Consider the following 19,834-nt stretch of genomic DNA (forward strand, 5'->3'; position numbering starts at 1 on the left):
TTGTGAACACGAACCAGAGAACAGCAGGCCACTACATTTGCCTTCAGGTTATCTTGGTTTTACAAGTCCTTCTGGCGCTGAGCACAGAAATAGCAGCCCCAGAGCCCCCCCCCCCCACCTTTCTTCTCAAAGGCTGTCACCATGTGTCTGCACAGCGGGGCTCTGTTCCAAAGGAACCACTAGGTACTACCAACTGACAGACCACCATCACCAACCTGCATCAGAGGCATATCGCTTTGGTTGCCACCTCCTTCCACTGCGTGCAGATCCTGAAGCAAAGCACAGAGATGCACGGTGACTATGCTTGTGTAGCCCAGCTCCACTGCAACAACTTCCCAGCCTGACAGCTTGACTTTATTTTTGACTTAGCAACAGCCTCCCACCCAAAGAAACCACCTTCCCCAGTTCTCAAAGAGTAGAATCAATGCTCTGAGCATACTTGTTCTTTCTGGTAAAGTAAACAATGCTGCTGGAGAACATTTTCATAAAACATGGAGTAGGTCTCAAAGTTGCTGCGTTCTCTGGCCGTGATGTCATCGCCCAGTATGGTGAGACACTGTTGAAAATGGCTTTTTTTAAAAGTAACCTAGGAAAACAAAATAAAAAACCTTGCAGATGGCCTGAGCCACAAGAGTTGCTATAGACAGCACACGTCAAAATGAAACATGGTCGCCTTACTGTAAATAAAATGCTTCTGCAATCTCAAAACGAAGCAAAATTAAAATTATTCGATGTAAATGTTTTTGTCCAATCTACAGTTTCACTGAACTAATGGAAAACAGATTTGTCAGTTTTTTGACTGGTTCTAGCTGCAACTATATAAAGGATTTTTTTTCCATCTGAAGCTAAAAGAGAATTTTCGGTAGAGAAATTCAATCACCAGCCCAGAAACCGCCTGGATTACAGTTGGGCCCCAACAACCCTTCTCTCAAAAATATATCTTCAGGTTTTTAACCAGAACTGGTCATATTTTCATAAATATTTTCTTGGAATTTCACTGAAAAAAACCCCGTAAAACCACTACATAGCATCGTGCTGGATCTTTGATCTAGCAATGACTCAGGAAGAGGAGTTCCCACTCCTGAAGCTGTGAAAGTCCTGCAATCCTGCACTGCGGTTGCATATAAACCTCCAGCCCTAACTCATCTTCACATTATTACAGTCCTGAGAGCTGAAATAAACCTGTCAGAAGGCAGTAGGGCAATACACAAGTTTGCTGCCAACGCTGCTATTACAAACCAACATAATCTGAAGCTATGCTCATAAGCTTCAGAAATGTGTTTCTCTTTTAGGTCACTGATTGACAAGAGCTTTAATAAGTAAAGCTGTAAACATAATTTAGCTGTTGCTTAGATAGAAATGCAGAATATGTACCTCTGTATCTGATTCTTGGTAGTTTTCCATCAGCTTTGAACAAATGTTTCAACTATCTGTGGTCGTACAACTGAGAAATTTTCTTGCATTACCCTGTGTTTCTAGAGCTCTGCAGGAGCAGAGAGGAAAAAAAAAGACAAAAAACCAAAAAACAGAATAAAACTACACATCAGTGGCTATCACTGTCACAACATATTGATCCTTCAGTAATCCCTGGGATTTGACACTGGGTTTGCTTCATAGCTTAGGGTTTCTCAGCTTTCCTAAAATGTTTACAATAGAAAGTAAATGTCATTGCAGACAGACTGCAAAGCCTGTCTTAAACAGCAATAGCAAATTCATTCTGGTATCAAAGCCAAAATGCAGTTTCATTATGGGCCAGTTCTGTCAATAATGACCTGGCCCACAATTGTGTATTGGAGTTTTCTGTAAATACCAAGTAAAGAATATGGCTTTTGTGTGAAATTGAGCATTTCTGCGCACTAATTAGTGCTGCCTGCAACCACAACCAGTGGCAGTATGGCACATTTTTCTTCCCTTTTATTTCCATTTTTTCTTTTTGTGCCTGTGAATACCCAAATTGCCCACACCCATGCAGTAATTAACACCAAGTAAACACCTAACATGCTAAAAAGTCTGGCATTTAAATTGCACTGCTAGGCCTAAAATATTAACACTCCAACACAGAGAAGCAGAGAAGTAACTTCCTATCGTCTGTTTCAGGCTGCCTGCAAACTTCAGAGTAATTGGTGTTCAGCCTTGTTTGCGCAATTGTCTTTGCAATGATTATGGCTAAACATTCACTTTATAAAGACAAAGTGAACTCTTAGATTTAGGGAATTTGAATCTGTTGAACAGACAGAATAAACAGGTCCATTTAGAAAGGCCTATGGTATCTCAGTGCACAATGCTTCATGGCTTCCTGCTAGATATATTGCTGGAATTTCTTGCAATGGGCTCTCCAAAACAGAAGAGAGTTTCCTGAGAGGAAGCTGGTTTTCATCAGTGATACATTCCCCACGATTCAGCTGGTCCCTGGCCTCCAAATGGATGCACTGGGAAGCAGAGAGCTGGAAGCAAATGTGCTCTTCTGTCCACATGCATGAGAAGTCTCTGCTACCTTTATGCATCAAAGCAATTTTTCCTACTCAGGATTGGGGCTCCCGTGTTTCCCAGGAAAGGTATTTTAATTCTCCTTACCAGTGGGGAGAGTATTCTCTTGTCTGGCTCTTTCAGAAATCACTAGAGTCATCTCCTGGTTAATTTTCTTCTGCACATCATGGCTCGTGGATTTCTAGGCTTTCCAGAAGCTTTTGAAGCTAGAATCAAGTTTAATACTTAGCTCTTACTAAATTTCTGTACTGCCTATAAAGCAACTTGCCAACTATCAGAAAATAGCAGACTAAACCAAAGCAACTCTCCTTCCATTCTTCTCTAAAGCACAGTACCTTCAGATACAGTATCAAGGTTAATATTTGGGGGTGACTATATGCCTAGTGCCTTGCCACAAATACTTGCGACAGAGGCAGGTTCCGCTGCTGCTTTGGGCTCTCCCAGGACCCACAGCTGGCTCCACGCAGCAGAGCTGCCATTGCAGAGCCTCCCGATTCACCCACATCCACCAAACTTGCCCCCACCACAGCCTCCACAGGCCCCCGCTGGACTTCGCCTGCTGGAAACTGCAGGAAAACATGACACTGTGTGGACCCCCTGACACCCCGCTAATAACCCTCCCCTTACCTGGTACACGTTCATTTCAATTTCTGATGCTCCTCTGGGGACAAATACATGCTGAGTGCTTGTAACAGGCTCTCCAAACTCCTCCTCTGTGCCCGTTGGTCTGACTGTGGCTTTCACGGCCAGGTACAGGATAGCTGTGCTAGAATCACCAAGGTGTGGGTATTTCACACCTTCTCTCTCAAAATTACTGTGTTTTCATTTACTGACTTTGGACCTTAACCCTCCTGTTTCTTCCCCTGCCCCTGTTCCTAACTCATGCAGAACATGATTAAATCTCAGCTCATAGCATCAGACTCGCTCGACCTACACGTGGGACAGGACAGTCTCTTCTTCACTGGTCCTGCCTTATTACACAGCTTAATGATTTCTCCAAGTTTATAATAAAAAAGAAGGAACAAGGAATCAACCAGGTAAAGCAGGGAAATCTGGTCACCGGTAAGAACTTGTCTATCACCGTCGTTCAAATAGACCAAGAAACTCCCTCCGCCTCCTCCCCCTGCGCCCCTTCCTTTCTGATCATGGGTTTGCTAAGTGCTTCTGAGTGCTGAGCGCCAAGGCAGACCAGCACTTTGCTCTCAGAAGCAGAAGAGCCATTAGCAAGGCACATATACCTCGTTACATTTTATTGCTTTAATCACGCTGCCTTTTAAACCCTTGATAGCGTGACACAAAGGTTAGCACAGAGCTCAGAGAGGGAAGTAGGGAGCTCTTATCTGCAGAAGGGGATGAGTGGGGACCCGGAGGAGGGAAACACAGTGGGATTTTTGGGTGCAGTACATTTGGCAGATTGCTTGCTATGAAAGAGCTGATGCAGGTGCCACTACAGAAACTCCTCTTGCTCAAAGGGAGGTGGGGGAGGTGATTCTGCCCCTTTACTCCGCTCTTGTGAGACCCCACCTAGAGTACTGCATCCAGCTCTGGAGCTCCCAACATAGGAAGGACATGGATGTGTTGGAGCGGGTCCAGAGGAGGGCCACGAAGATGATCAGAGGGCTGGAGTACCTCTCCTACGAGGACATGCTGAGGGAGTTGGGGCTGTTCAGCCTGGAGAAGAGAAGGCTCCGGGGTGACCTTCTAGCAGCCTGCCAGTACCTGAAGGGGCCTACAGGAAGGATGGAGAGGGGCTTTTCACAAGGGTGTGTAGTGATAGGACAAGGGGGAATGGCTGTAAATTAAAAGAGAGGAGATTTAGATTAGATGTTAGGAAGAAATTCTTCACCATGGGGGTGGTGAAACACTGGAACAGGTTGCCCAGAGAAGCTGTGGCTGCCCCCTTGCTGGGAGTGTTCAAGGCCAGGTGGTATGGATGTCTGAGCAACCTGGTCTAGTGGAAGGTGTCCCTGCTGATGGCAGGGGGGGTTGGAACCAGATGATGTTTAAGGTCCCTTCCAACCCTTACCATTCTATGATTCTATGATTCAAAGGCCTGTGTGAGCAAAGCCAGGGGCAGGGAGCTCACCTCTCCTCCCACGAGGCAATAACTGCTAAGCCCGGTCTCAGGAGTCACCACAGGAAAGCTCTGGGTGTGGAGGGACTGGGAAATGATGCTGAGGCCGGGGCTCTTCCACAGCTGCCCAGCTTAACGGTGGAAGCACAAGCTGTTGCTCGCTCTGCAGGGAGAACTTGTGCCCCTGAATCCCAGCCCTCCTGCAACCCATTTCTGCTCTACCCCAGAACTGCCCCCTCGGCACAGTTTATAAATTAGTTAGAAGCAAAGACTGTGGGCCCCCAGCACTGGGCTGTGCCCCCTCTGGTCTGGTGGTAATACATGGGAGGTAACACCGGGATACAGATGAATGGAGACCAGAATGGAGAAAATCTGATACTAGGTCTTTACACACTCACAACACTTTTTTGTGGCAGATTCAGATTTCACAATCTAAAATGGCTTGGCCTTGTAGGGACAGGCCCACGGAGCATTGCTTCCTCTGTTCTCCATTGCATGACAACCGTGTTTTCCAGCGCCTTCGTGCACGGATTTCACCCTTACTGTGTCATCTTGCTCTTTCACTTCCTTTCTTGCAGTTTCTGGGGACAAGGCTTTTTAAAAAGCATTTTCTGCTTTCAGAAGGGTCTCTCTGATTAAAATCTCCCAGTTTTCTATTCTTGACTGCTCAAAGTTGAGCCAAGTAGGAGGGTATGGAAGAAATCTGCTACAATTCATCTAACAGGCTTCCAAAATTTCCATTTATTCAAGTACTGTATTTAACATTGTTTATGGAAGCTGAAATACAGAGGCGGGTCACGCGGCTGAGAAGAATGCACTTGCAAAACATCAGCAAACAGTCTGAACAGACATTGAAAGAGGGGAAAAAAACAACTGTACTGAAACAAAGAAACAAAAGGTAGCTCTCAAGCCTTTAGAGAAAAGTGAAAGTACTCGGCTAATTATAAGCAAAAATAAAGAAAGGCAGAAATGAAAAAAAAAGGCAAGTGAAAGAGTGGGGACAAGAGGAAAATGGATGGAGAAGGCAGAGACTTTTCTCATTTTCCATCTTTTCAGTCACTCTGGAATATTTTTGTATCCAAGGTAACTTACCCATATTGCTTACAACACTCTTTGTAGAGAGGAACTGTATTGATATCCTCAGTCCCCAGGTTGAGCCAGCCCCATTCTGCCTTTATTATTTCTAGTTGCTTCCATAGTATCAGAAAAGATCTCAACAAGTTAAGTGATATGACCGGATCATGATGCCTCAGCAGAAGTTTGCATGTCTTTCTGCTGTTCTGCAACCAGTTAGCACTGGAGTCAACCATTTCTGCCAAATTCTGCTGGAAGTCACAGAGAAATGTTTTGCTTCAAACAGCTTTTCACATGATTTTCTTTGCTTAATAGCATCTCATGAAATATACAGTGAGACGAGGCATGCGATAGGCTATTGAGCAACCAGAACTTGCAATGGGGCCTTACACCAGTGTCCTTCAGAGCAGGGTACAGGAAAAAAAGGGGCTACTTCTTGATTGCAACGAGCACCCACATACAGCAGAGCTGGGCATAAAATTGCACAGAAGTTAAATGTTTTGTTTTATTGCTGCTTTCCTCAAGTGAATTGCTTCAACAGCATCACTCTCTGCTTGGTCTCTACTAACAGTACTGTTGCAGAAATCAAACTCCTAGGTCAGATCTTGAAGGAAGCAGACCTTAAAATAACTAAATTTGTCCTTTCCGCACATTTTACCTTACAAATCCATCAGTGTATCTGTTTGCCATCAGAAACAGCTTGAATCTCTCCCCGTTCCTTGAACCAAATCTTTGGGTAGTTTCTGGCAGGCTTTAGGTGCCCCCCACAACAATTGTTCACATACACGTTCACAGTGCAGGTACTCGAGGAAGTACAGCCTGGAAGTACCTTGCCTCTCCCTGACTAGATTTGGTTTTAGACAGTAGCCAGGCTGCTCCTTTGCCCTTTGCACTGAGTAGCTCTTGATAAAGAAGGAGCTGGACCTTTGGTGGGGTGAAGGGAGAAGTCAGGACAGTCTGTTTTCTCCAGAAGTGTGGCAATACCAACAGGCCCTCAAGGGGCATCCATCACCAGGAGAGCACTCAGGATCTGTAGGAGACAATATCGGTCCCTTTGCTTCTTACCAGATGGCCAGGAGTAGGTGAGGTTATTACAGCTTTCCTCAAGTCTAGGTCACTTATGTTCACAGAGATTTGGTCGCAAAAACTAATGGGAGTCCCACATAGAAGCCCCACACAGTCCCAAACAAGCTGAGTTGTCAGGGTACCTGCTTGCTCTTAGCTAACGAGGCTTGACAGTCAGCATGATCTTCTACAGCACAGCCATAGCTGTTCTGCACTACATCCTCCATTAGAAACTGCATTGCCACCAGCTGCCCATGAGCAACTCTTCGGTCTGCATCACTCAGGCTGCACAGGCACAGCTGGAGAGGAAGGGAGAGTCTCTGAAGGCGTGCTGTGCAGAGCTTAACCAGTAGCAGCAAATCTCAGATAACTGTCAGCATAGATTTTTTTTGTGTTATAAGCACAGATTCCAAGCTTTTAGCATCATGGTCCTAAAACGCATATGCACATGCATAAAAATTATTTGATTCTCTAGTTCTAGCACACTAGGAAAATGGTAAGTATAGGTTCATTATCAATAAAAATGCTCTGCTCTGGTTGCAGAAAGATCAAATGTGAAGTAAATGGTAAAATGACCTTTTGGACAGAAAAGAGGGAGACGTATTTTGTTCACTTTTGTTCTTTAAAAAACAAAGACAGGAAACAAGATAGTATTGGCTTGTTTTCCTCCTGTATCATAGATTCGTCTTGCCTTTGTGTCTTTGGACATAAGCACAAGGCTGCTGTCTCACTGTACCTGCGTGTTGTAATTTATATTAATTGTGTTGTTGATAGTGACTGGAAACAATCCTGCATCCATTAGGAATGTCCTCCAAGGAAAGTGCTTGAGTGTCTAAAAGAATAGAGATGACTGTTCATAAATAAGAACAACATTCAATTTGTTATGAGAGTCCCATCTAATCTGATCAGGAAAAGGCAACTCAGAGGCCATGCCGCTGTTTGATATGTGATACACTCTGCTCTGACTTTGAAAGTAGGCCATGTATTAGAAAGGAGAGAAGCATCTATTATAACTCTTTGCGAAAGAAGCAGTAAGATTGGTTCTGGAATACATTTCCTACCGAGACGCTGTGCTACCTTTGCCTCCACAGAATAGCTCCCATGTCCTTACCTACCTACTGTCAATCATTTATTGCTGGTCCTATCTCAGAGGCATCAGGACATCTCATTCATCAAAGATGTCCAGATTTTGCATGCCAGTACAAATCCTGTTTCTCAGTTATGCTAAGGAGGTCATATGTGTCATTGTTACCTAAATCACAGAGTCACAGAATCACAGAATGGTAGGGGTTGGAAGGGATCTCTGGAGACCATGTAGTCCAACCCTCCTGCCGAAGCAGGGTCACCTACAGCAGGCAGCACAGGACCTTGTCCAGGCGGGTCTTGAATATCTCCAGAGAAGGAGACTCCACAACCCCTCTGGGCAGCCTGTTCCAGGGCTCCATCACCCTCAAAGTAAAGAAGTTCTTCCTCATGTTCAGGTGGAACTTCCTGTGCTTCAGTTTGTGCCCGTTGCCCCTTGTCCTGTCGCTGGGCACCACTGAAAAGAGTCTGGCCTCATCCTCCTGACACCCACCCTTGAGATATTTATAGGCATTTATAAGGTCCCCTCACAGCCTTCTCTTCTTCAGGCTGAACAAGCCCAGCTCGCTCAGCCTTTCCTCACAGGAGAGATGCTCCAGTCCCCTCATCATCTTCGTAGCCCTCCACTGGACTCTCTCCAGCAGTTCAGAGCAGGGGTGGCAGAAAATTGTATTCCTATAGCTCATTGTTTGGGAGAGGTATTATTAAAGGTGAAATGATAGTATCCAATATTGGATAACTAGCAGAATGGCATTAAAATGAGGAGACATGAAGTTAGAATGATTATTTAAAACTGGCTATTACCTCAGAACATGCTAATATCACCAGCAAGACTCATCTTTACTTTCCCTAACATGACACCAGCTTTATTTGCTGGTGTCTTTCAAGGTGCCTCTTGAGCACATAGGTATGTACTTTGGCGTTATGTAACTTGGTGTGATGCTATAGCTAAGAAAACCACTAGACCTAAATATCTCACACATAACCATGACAGACACGTTGGGCAATCAAAACTGCTGCCAGATGATGAGAGATCTCAGAAGGGTAATTGCCCAAAACCGAAAGTTAGTAGAATCACCAACATCTATCATGCAGAATAATTCCATCTTGGTGACATCAGTGTGATTACATTACTTCTCAAATTTTTATTATTCACTTCTGTAAAGAGTGTTTTCTAGAATTCCTAGTGATGAATCAAGCCGTGATCGCGGTATTTTTTTTAATTAGCTATTAGCAGTTAAGTTCTTTACACCATGGTAGGGAAGGAGTAAGCACACCAGCAAGAAGCACAGAGGACTTTGTTCTCCAAGGAGCTCAGTGCAGACAGAGGAAGAGTGCCTCTGAGGGTACGCTTTACTCACCCTGCAGCTTTGAGGATCCAGAAGCTGTGGGAGCCTCAGCTGGGAAGCAAATGCACGCTGAATCACAGAGTTAATCAATGGAGGCAGCACATGGTAAATCCTGTCTGTAACACTCTGGTAGGCTGAAACATTCCCCGATGACAAGAAAGTCTCTCTGTAAAGGAACCAAAATGTTTGTGTTAAAAAAGAAGTAAGATGGCTTCCAAATTCTCCAAATGGTCTGTAACAAAATTACCTGCACCTTATTATAACCCAACACAGTAGCGACTGATAGGGATAGCAGCAGATATGACGATTAAAAGAAATAGACACAAATGTTAATGGTGTAGATACCTGTGTGAAAGTGCGTCTGACTGGGGACATTTACAGCAAAACCTATGTCTGTGCTAATGGAGAGGGATTAGGTGTGATTCATATGTGTGAATTAACTGGTAGCTAATAGACTGGATAACAATTCAGCAGCTCTGCTGCCTCCCATTCATGATATTAGGATAATTTCCTATACAAAGTGGGAAAGCCACTAAAGCTTTTCAAAGTTTTCAAAAGTGCTTGTGAGGCTTTGGAGCCTAAATCATAGGATACTTAAGAGTCCAGAGCTAGGTTTGGCAACAACAGTCCCCACTGATTTTCATGAGACCTGGTCTCACCTATCAAATGCGCTTGGTCTCACACGGCAATGGAGGTGACACCAGCACCCAGCTGAACCAGCAGGACGCTATTCCAACACAGGTATCTGGCGCTTCTGGGACCCAGCCAGCTCCTCATGCTTCGATTGCATTGTGCTGTGCAATCCCACACATAAAGCTACTTTTTACTGCACTCTATGCATCAGGTAAATATATTACTCAAACAAGCTTCGGCATGACTTTGTCATTTCATTGCACCCTCTTTGTCACCATCAATTCTCCTGTACTTCATTCACATGCTTTTAAAATAAAAGAGCCCCTGTTCAACCAGTTCTTGCAATATAAGAAGCAATCTAGACTGCAGCTGTTTCTGTAGCTGCACATCCTTCTCTGAGCCACAACTCTAAGACAGGAATCTCGTTCTTTTGTTTTTGTCAAACACACACAGGCGCTTTTAAAAATGACATGGAGTTTGTATCAGTCACAGAACTAATAAAGGAATTACAGGGACAAAAAACAGCTTCTGGGATCAAACTTGGCAGACAACTTCAGAAGAGATTAAATGTGATTTAGTGTAAGCCGTGGCGTGGAGAAAAATGGAAACTAATTGCACTGGCAATAAGGAACAAGAAAGATGAAGCATCCATTATACTGCATTTCTTCTTACTTCCTGCTAACATGCAGTTCCTTATCCGAGGAAAACACTTCCCTCACCAACTGTCTTTACAGTATTTTAATCAGGAAAAAGTAGAAATAAAAACACAAGGTAGTCTTATCTTCTTGTGAGTCTCCAGAAAAGTCTTTGGTCTACACATATGTACAATCACAACTCCAGTGGATAGCACAGGAGTGGTCGCACTGGATCAGAGCAAAGGTCCATCCAGCTCAGAGTCCTGTCTCCCACAGTGATCAAGAGTGGATTCATGAGAAGATTACAAAAATCTCCAGAACAAGCATATGCTGATATTTTCCACCAATATTCTCATGGCCTCCAAGAATTTGTAGCTCAGACATTTCCTCAGCCAGAAGTGATTGCTCAATGTTTAACAACCGTTGGTATATATGACTTCCATGAGCCTGCACGGTCTCCCTCTGAGTCCGACGAACTTTCACCACCCACTGCATCCCGTAGCAAGAAATCCCACAGCCCAATTACAAGCCATGTGCAAGAACCACCTTTTTCTTTCGTTCGGAGCCAGCTACCTGCTGTTCACCTGGGGTGCACTTTATGCTAGAAAAGAGCGTGAGCAGACACTCCTTGTTTATCCCCTGCCTTTGACTGACAGTTTTACAGAGCTCTCCCCAAGCTGTACCACTTGTTCCACCCAGCAGCCTTTCATCATCCTTGTGGCTCCTTTGGGAACCTTTCTGAGTTCTCTGTTCTTCCTCAGGTGGGGACCAGAACTGCATAGGCTCATCACCACAGATTTACTCAGTGCTGTAGAAGTGTTCTTATTTTTGCTCTCCTAAAGTGAATCTATTTTGTTGGGGTTTTTTTTATCACTACTGAGTTGAAATTTTGACAGACTTCTCTGAGATTTCATAACTGCACGGTAATGGTCAAGTCAGAAGCTGTCATTTTATACATTGGGATTGGGTTTTTTCTCCCAGATGCATCATTTTACCAACACACTGAACTCCACCTGCTGTTTTGTTCTGCAATCACTCTGTTTTGTAAGGTCCATCTCCAGCCAGCCCTTGCCCTTGGTATCCTGGGTATCACACTGTCGTGTACACACAGTACCACCTCAGCTTCAGTTCCTTTTCAATGTCATCTATGAGCACCCGAACAGCACAGGAGAAAGCTCAAACTCCTGTGGGAAGCCACTGGTAACCTTCCTTATCCACTGCATAAGTTGCCCATTTACAGCCTTCTCCTTCCTATATCTCAACAAATTATTTACAGATGTGACCATCTCCTCACATATCCAGTGGCTGCTCAGACTCCTTAAGGGCCCCTGTTGAGGCTTTTAAAGCTGTTGGGAAATCCAGACAAACTGTATCAACCCTTTATGTTGATAACACCCTCAGAGAACCCCAATATGTTTGTAAGGCATGACTGCGGCACTTTCCGAAAGCAGTGTTGGCTCTTCCCAAACATATCATATTTACCCACGCATCTACTTCGTTACAGTTTCTGCTAGTGTGAACACTGGGTGATTAGCCAGATCACCCTTGCAATCCTTCTCAACGACTGGCAATGCATCAGCCATGTCCAGTCTTCGGGTACCAAGGCAGTGTTAAGCAAGGGGCTAGACACCATAGCTAGTTCTTTGGTTTCTGTAAAAAAAATAATTCTTGAGTTCTTTCAGAATTCTTGAACATTGTCTGGTCTTGGCAACTTGTTCATTTTCATTTCAGTCCACTTGTCCCATAAGTTTCCCTGGCAACGCTTCCATTTGCAGCAGCTCCTCTGATGCATCTCCCTTAAAGAAAGGTTTCGGTGTGGGAACCTCCTCAAGTTCTTCCACAGGGAATGCAGAAACAAATAAATCACTTTTTAAAATGTGTGCTATTGACTTCTCTTCACTGAACACTCCTGATCACCTACTGGCCCTATGGACTCTCTGGCAGGTTTCCTGCTCCTGGTATAGTTGAAACAAGATTTATTATTGGTCTTGAAGCCTTCAGCAAAATTGTTCCTCAAAATCTCTGCTAGGCTGTCTTGAATCATTTTACATTTATCCTGTCACAGTTTATAGTCTTTTCTGTTTTCTTCATTTGAATGAAAGTTCAGCTTTTTGAAGGATGCCTTCTTGCTTTAATAGTCTTTTTGATCCTGCTATTTAGCCACGCCAGCATCCTCTTAGCCTTTCTTAAGTCTTTCTTCACATGTGGTATGCATTTCTTGAGCGCCTCCAGTATGTCTCCAAAGACTCTCCATGCCATCTGCAAGGATTTAACTCCCCTGGCTAATCCTTCTAGGTCTTTCTCAGCAAGTATTCTGATTTTTATGTAGCTTCCCATTTTGAAGCTGAGCTCAGTTACAATGATTATTTTTGGCTTTCACTGTTCCTTCAAGGATGTTTTATGCAAGCACGTCATGGCTGCTCTTAGACAACAGCTCTTTAACTGCAGCATTTTGAACTTGGTCCTGTGTGTGGCTCAAAACCAAGTCCAGGAGCTGTTTCTCTTCTGACAAACTCCACAGCCTGCCTGCCGCACGCAGACTACCCCTGCAAATCTAGTCTTGCATCATGCCACCACGTGGCATCTACGGGGCGGGGTGGGGGGGAGAGTTGAAATTTCCTTTACTTTTGCATGTCCTGCCCTTGTTTTGGTTCTGCCAAGGTTATTCCGTTGAGTACATTCAAACCTCTCTGTGACCATTATTGATAGACAACGTATGGGAGGAGAGCAGGGGAAAAAAGGAAGACAGTTACTTTTTAGAAAGACCTGAAAAGTGTATCTTAGTTGGGTTCCTGTGGTGGGGTAAATAACCACATTTCTCAGGAGGCTAAACCTAGATCTCGGTATAAGCAGGTAAGTCCTGTACCTGCTTATTAAGCATTCTTTGGTGGAGGAGAATATAAAACTGAATGTAGATCCCATAGCAAAACAAAAAGATTAAGTCATAAGTCTAACTCTGCAGCAGCTACCAACCGCCCTGATTTAGTAAACTATGCATCGGAACATAAAGGTGATATAGTGCTCAGATAATAGGACAGCTGCACTCAGACAGGGTGCATTCAGATCCCTCAGAGAAGCATGTAAGGACCGTCACCACTTTTAGTTAAAGGAAAGTTGGCACTTCTAGTGCAAGGAAAATTTCTACACTTACAGGGCATGTTTCATGATCTTGGAGAAGACACCATGGACAAAATTTAAATTAATCTTTCCTACATTTTTTTCTTTGTGAAAAAAAAAGCCTTTTTATAAAAAAGGTGCCAGTCCCATCCCTAACAGGCTGTAATTCCTACCGTAGTCGGTGCCTGATTGCTGCATCAAACTGTAGAAATATCACTTCTTTGTGAATGGCTAGCAGCTGGGCTACTTCGCTGGGATCCAGTGGATTCTGAAGGCTGTCAATCATTTTCTGTAGGTCTTGAAGTTCAGTCCCTGGAGTCCCAAGAACAGTAAGATTATCAGGTAAGGTGTCAGGAAATGCACATAAAAATATCTCAGTTCCGTAAACTCATTTTCCCCTCCAGGAGTTTTGTACTTCAGGACTTTCTTCATTTATCAACCCTCCCCCGGGAGGCAGAAGAAAAATGTATTTACATCCCCCTCGACATTACAAAACCAGGCTTCGAGAAAAAAGATTGTGGCAGGTGGAGAATTATGAGGATGTAGTAAGGTCAGGGAGGAAAAGGTGTAGGAATGAAAAGTTACAAGCATCTCAAAAGAATGGTTCTTTTATTAGCCTTTCCCAATAAAAAGTCAATTCTTATAAAATGCCAACAAGGACGGTGGTGAATTTTTATTGATTATCATATCAAGATTAGACTTGTCAGATGGGAGCAGAGTCAGGTCCTGAGACGGCAATTTATTTACTCCAAAGACCTAAACTAGTTACTACCGGAGAAGGAATGATAGGGACAACTATTGCAACTATTTTTAATAGAATACAATAGTATGGGCTCAATTCTGCAAGCTAATGAATATTTTTCTGCTGAGGCTCTAAAGTTTTTAATTCCCTTTAAGCCAGCAAAAAACTTCTCAACGCAATTGGTCTCTTACAAGCCATTACCCTTACAAGGGCACCTGCTCTTACTTGGTGTTTGCAGAAGATGTGTGCACGGGGCTTGACTGCCTCCCAAGACACAGCCAGTGCAGAAGTGATTTAGCTGGGAAGCACCTGTTACAGAAACCCAATGTTCTCTCTGTCAGGCTGCAGGGGCTGCCGTCGCTGAAGCAAGTTAAATGGTCTGATTTGGGGGAGAGGGAAATTATTCCTCAGCAGCAGCAACAAAACAGATCTTTTGGTCAGGAGCAATGGAGTTAAATTTTCTGTACAAAATACATTGCAGAGACAGCAGAGTACTGAGTACTCCCTCTTGTCTGTATTTTCTGTTTTAACAGTGCGGTAGTCAGGCACACATTAGATAAGTCTGAAATTGAAACAAATTGCACATAATATTCCTCCTACATCTGGTTACGTGGTTTCTCACTGATCACTGAGCTCAGTCTTCTTGATTGTTTCAAAGCTCATTAAACATGCTAATTTACATGAGTTTTCTCAGCCATATACCAATGAAGTTACTAATACGCACTTGATGGTACAACGAGCGCACACCACAGAACAGGGAGTGCTATTTGTTAGAGAAAATAAGCCCACTTCAAAATCAAACATTCACAAGCACAGTATTAAAATAAAAGCTATAACAAGTATTTATGATTCACTGAGTCCTTGCTTCTCTTCCAAAGTGAAATTTCAAGAAGATAAATTCAGAGCTGACAATAAAAATCTTACTCACATAAAAAGAAAAATACATACGGGATAAAATCTGGAGACATTAAAAGACAAAGCTAGTCTTTTATGTATTTTTCTCAATTCTTGAAGAATTTAATATTTTTACCCAATTGTCATAATCAATTTTTCATTGTTTAAAAGATGCCAGGACAGAAGGGAAGCTGTGCAGGTGAAGTTTTTACTCCTGAGCTACATCTGAGCAGCGCCAAATGTACAGAGGTATAAATGTGGGCATCTCTAGGTGGCATGAAGATAGTCCAGCTGTGCAGCACACCCCCCCACAGAGGAGGAGGCATGCATAGCTTGCCATGTTTTGAAACTCCAGCTCACTATACTGCAGGAATAATCCGGTGGCTGAAAAACCAAATGCCAAGAGCACTGCAGCCCTTGGGACAGGATTATCTCATGTGACTTTAGTTGCTTAATTATCAGGCATCAAGTTTAATTGGGTTCCTGCAGTCCTAGGCAGCTCCAAAGAGGGTTTCATCCCACTCACTTTGAACACATCTTAGCTTTGGATGAGAGCTCCTCTGAAGGTGTCTTTGAAACGGTGTTCAGTGACAGCAGATGTACCTAAATGGTGGTTAGATACCATACCTCACTGCTAACCACTAAAGAAAAGGTAGATAAATACCACTCCTGCAGCACAGTTTAACTTGAACAACAGATCAAAGCTATTAGGGAAACCGGTATGATTTCTGCACAAATACGTGTTCATGCAGTTCGACACACACCTCAGCTGTTTCACCCTTTCAAGAGAGAATCAAGCGACCAATTTACTAGAGAAACCCAAGCCTACCTTTTCTAATTTTCTGGTAAAGATAAAATCATCATGGGCTGACCAGATGGCTTAACAGACACTTGCTAGAGGCAGAAGAGCAATTTTTGGACCATGTTTTCTGTTCCCTGCTGGAGCAGACCTCCCGAGCCTGGTAGGTATGTTGCTTTTCTGTGAGATTGCAACAGATCTGTGATGCTGTGGGCATGCTCCCGAAACATGACAGTCTTCCATCAGTAAAATGGAGAAGGAAAAAGAAAAAAAGAAGGATGGAATTTCATCTTGACTTTATTCTTCAGTTGACATCTATCTTCTCTTCATGCTCCTTTTGTCCCTTTCTCACCGTCAGCATTTCAGACTCTTTTGCACCTGGAGCCATCTACCTTAAGCACGCAGTATTTGTCACTTACCAATCCTGCCGGTCCCTCCCCAGGCTGGGGTCAGAGGCTCTGGGTTTCAGGCACAAAAGCAGTTTGGGGAATTTCCTAATTGAGCAAAAGCCAGGAGATACGAAACCACGTCGTGAAATGCACCAACAATTTCTAGGCTTAGGTGGAGAGCTCTGAGAGCAGCCTGCAGACAAGACAAATGCACAAATAAAACCATTCAGATGATTGTCCCTAAGCAAACACACCAAAGTAACAAATATTTTTGCTTCCTGGGCCACAGACACTCCTGGGCACCAAAGGAGACCTCCTTGGGAGGGTGCTGGGGCTCCCAGAGCAAGGTCAAGCACTGGATTTCGTTCAGGCTCAGGATATTGCTCCCAGCTGTCACCATCCCATCTAGCGTCACAGCTTCTGGTTTAGAAACAGCTTCCCCAGTGTCTCTTACAACCGCTTTTTTCAGCGTTTGTATCTATCCAAACAGATAGACCCGGCCCTGCAGCCTTCCCCTCGTAGTCACAGAATCACGGAATCACAGAATGGTAGGGGTTGGAAGGGACCTCTGTGGGTCATCTAGTCCAACCCCCCTGCCGAAGCAGGGTCACCTACAGCAGGCTGCACAGGACCTTGTCCAGGCGGGTCTTGAACATCTCCAGAGAAGGAGACTCCACAGCCTCCCTGGGCAGCCTGTTCCAGGGCTCCATCACCCTCAGAGGGAAGAAGTTCTTCCTCATGTTCAGATGGAACTTCCTGTGCTTCAGTTTGTGCCCATTGCCCCTTGTCCTGTCGCTGGGCACCACTGAAAAGAGCCTGGCCCCATCCTCCTGACACCCACCCTTCAGATATTTGTAAGCATATATTAGGTCCCCTCTCAGCCTTCTCTTCTTCAGGCTGAACAAGCCCAGCTCCCTCAGCCTCTACTCATAGGAGAGATGCTCCAGTCCCCTCACCATCCTCGTAGCCCTCCGCTGGACTCTCTCCAGCAGCTCCTCATCTTTCTTTAAGTGGGGAGCCCTTCTGCCCTGCGCCGCAGCATCTCCAGCTGCCGCACTGCCAGGGCCAGCCCAGGAGCCCCCTCCCTCCAGTCCTCTCGCCTCCCTGTTCCAGCAGAAATAAGGCAGAGGACGTAAAGATCCCAGCCTGCCTCTTCTATGTACGTGGGGACACGGACAAGACTTGATAAGCTGGTAGGATGGGGAATACTTTCACAAATAGGAGAAGGTGACACAGCATGGCTGGGGTTTGGTTTAATTACTTTTGATCTTTAAAGATCTTCAGATATCTAGCTAAAGGATCCTTCCTTTCCTTTTACTGTTGTTTTTACCTCTAAGCCCAGAGGACCAAAGCTCTCTCCTTCCTGACAGGCACTCTTCGTCCACACCCTGCATCAGGGGCACACGCCAGCTGCATCCATCTTAAAACCACTGACGTTTATTTCCCTGTCTCCAGTGACAAGAAAAGTTGCAACGCACATGAAAAGATGTGCGTGGCTTGGTGCCTAGAACAAAACCTCTTTTAGCATTAGCGAATACTGACCTTCTCTGGAAGCGTTTTGAACACGATCAGCACTTCAGCAGGGGGAGGGATGAACCACAAGTTAAGGAAGGTGCATCCATCTGGAGACAGCAAAGAGCGCAGCCGAGGATGGAAGGATCTGAGTTACAGCGAGAAGAGACAGGTGTTCAGCATTTTGAGGCTTCTCTCTGCCTGTCACTTCCCAGAAAGACTTTTTCTTTAAGTTTGATAAAACTGTTACTTGGACATAGAATTTACCTCTAAGATTTGGAGCAAGTGTATTTTAGACATAATACGGTTTAACTTTGATGTGTAGAATACAAAGTAAAAGTTTGACCTCCAAAACCTGCTGAATTTGAGAGACATTTGAAAGAAACTTTCTTAAAACATTATTTATAAAGCAGGGGCGTGAGCTGCTGTGCTGAGGGCATTCAGGGTCTCTTTCCCCAGGAGCATGCTTTTTGCTGGCTAGGACAGGGGACAGGCAGGGCAAAGCAGCAGGTGGGCATTAAAAATCCGTATCATTATTTTAAAATATTATGTGCAATTACTAGTAGGCAGCTCACTTTTTTTTGCCAGAAGGTATGAAAACACAACATTTATTACATGAATAATGTATTCCCCTGGTTTTATATACAATGTGCCATTTCTTGTCTTCACATACATGAAGATGAAGTACAATATGCAGCTCATACATTCTGAAATAAGAGATATAAATTCAGCTTGGAGATTAAGTTCAGCTCTTTCTGAAGCAAGGTTTGCAGGGCTTTTAATCTTTTCTTTCTGTTCGGAAAAAAAGAAAAGCAAGGCTAAATGCTAAAAATAGACCTTTGGTTTGGGTGGGATGGAGTAATGAAAGGTTAAATACTCTCTGTTGTAAGCACAGAAATTGTATTTGGGCCAGGTTTGTTTAACCAGCTGTGACCTACTAACTTTTGCACAAGAATGATAAGCACAAATTGTTCTGAAGGAAACCAGACAAGTGACGCTTTTCAGGGTGAGACTAGTATTCACGCTCTCCATTTCCTCTGCTTTACATCACAGCCCGTAAACGATACCAGGGAGAGAGCAAACAGGGCGACCAGCGTTTCCTCCAAGTGCAGATGCACATGGGCTCTCCAGATGTGCTTTGCCTTTACAGACTGCGGCGGGCAAGCACTGTGGGCAGCCTCTCACAGATGCTGTGCTTCCCCACCTCACCACAGGACACCAAGGGTGGCTTCTCCATAGCCGTGTTTGCAAAGGAGTCCTGCACTGTGTCACCCTGCTGTGCTGTGGCACCTGACTTCTTCAGCAAGAAAATGAAGACAGTCCACTGCATCCAGATAAGCCCAGGTGCTGCCTACCCCAGCAACACATGAACTATTTGCAGTGCTATCTCCCAAGAAACAGCTAAAACACAGATTAATTCCAAACAAAACAGATTTTCTACATCATGTAAAGAAAACATAACCCCCCTCAAAACATCCAAGAGATGCTATGTCATGCTCACAGAGTGACAAGTACTTTTAAAAGATGTATGGCTAAGAGCTATGACCTAGTTTCTTATGCCAAATCTAGGAAGAAAGAAAAAGGCTGGGGGAAGGGTAGAGCAGGATGGCACCACTGCACAGAAACCACAGCCCTATGTTTTCCTCTTTCTTCCTGCTTCTAACGTTTACTTTTAAGAAGGCAGTTGCTGAGGGAATCTTTTGCTGTTTTCTGTAAGATAACATTTCTGCAGCACTCAAGTGCTTCTGCCTTTTTTTAAGGGATTCTGCCAAGCCTTAGGTGAGCCAGCCAGGGCAGTCGCAGGGTACGCATCCACAGCCTTCCCTTCATCCTGCTGCAGCTGGGCTTTATATAACATAATGATAGCAAAATCATGAAGAACAGGGGGTTCATCCGACAAAATGTGGATGCTGACAGTGCAAGCACCTGTCTTGAGTTGCTGGAAAGAGGCACTTCCAGGACACAACTCATCTCGTCCTAA

General features: G+C 44.3%; 1 protein-coding gene across 1 annotated transcript in view; it reads right to left on the reverse strand.

Annotated features, from left to right (window-relative positions):
* Positions 1 to 19,834, reverse strand: part of CCDC162 (coiled-coil domain containing 162) — an 80,740-nt gene that overhangs the window by 6,533 nt on the left and 54,373 nt on the right. The window contains exons 20-25 of the mRNA XM_075414245.1: positions 17,884 to 18,001; positions 16,372 to 16,534; positions 13,691 to 13,829; positions 9,145 to 9,298; positions 440 to 586; positions 216 to 269 (exon numbers count right to left, since the gene is read on the reverse strand). Of these exons, the coding sequence (XP_075270360.1) occupies positions 216 to 269; positions 440 to 586; positions 9,145 to 9,298; positions 13,691 to 13,803 (468 nt within the window). The 5' untranslated portion in view covers positions 13,804 to 13,829; positions 16,372 to 16,534; positions 17,884 to 18,001. The remainder of the gene's footprint in view (positions 1 to 215; positions 270 to 439; positions 587 to 9,144; positions 9,299 to 13,690; positions 13,830 to 16,371; positions 16,535 to 17,883; positions 18,002 to 19,834) is intronic.

Source organism: Opisthocomus hoazin, chromosome 2, assembly GCF_030867145.1.
Source record: "Opisthocomus hoazin isolate bOpiHoa1 chromosome 2, bOpiHoa1.hap1, whole genome shotgun sequence".
Taxonomy (NCBI): Eukaryota; Metazoa; Chordata; class Aves; order Opisthocomiformes; family Opisthocomidae; genus Opisthocomus; species Opisthocomus hoazin.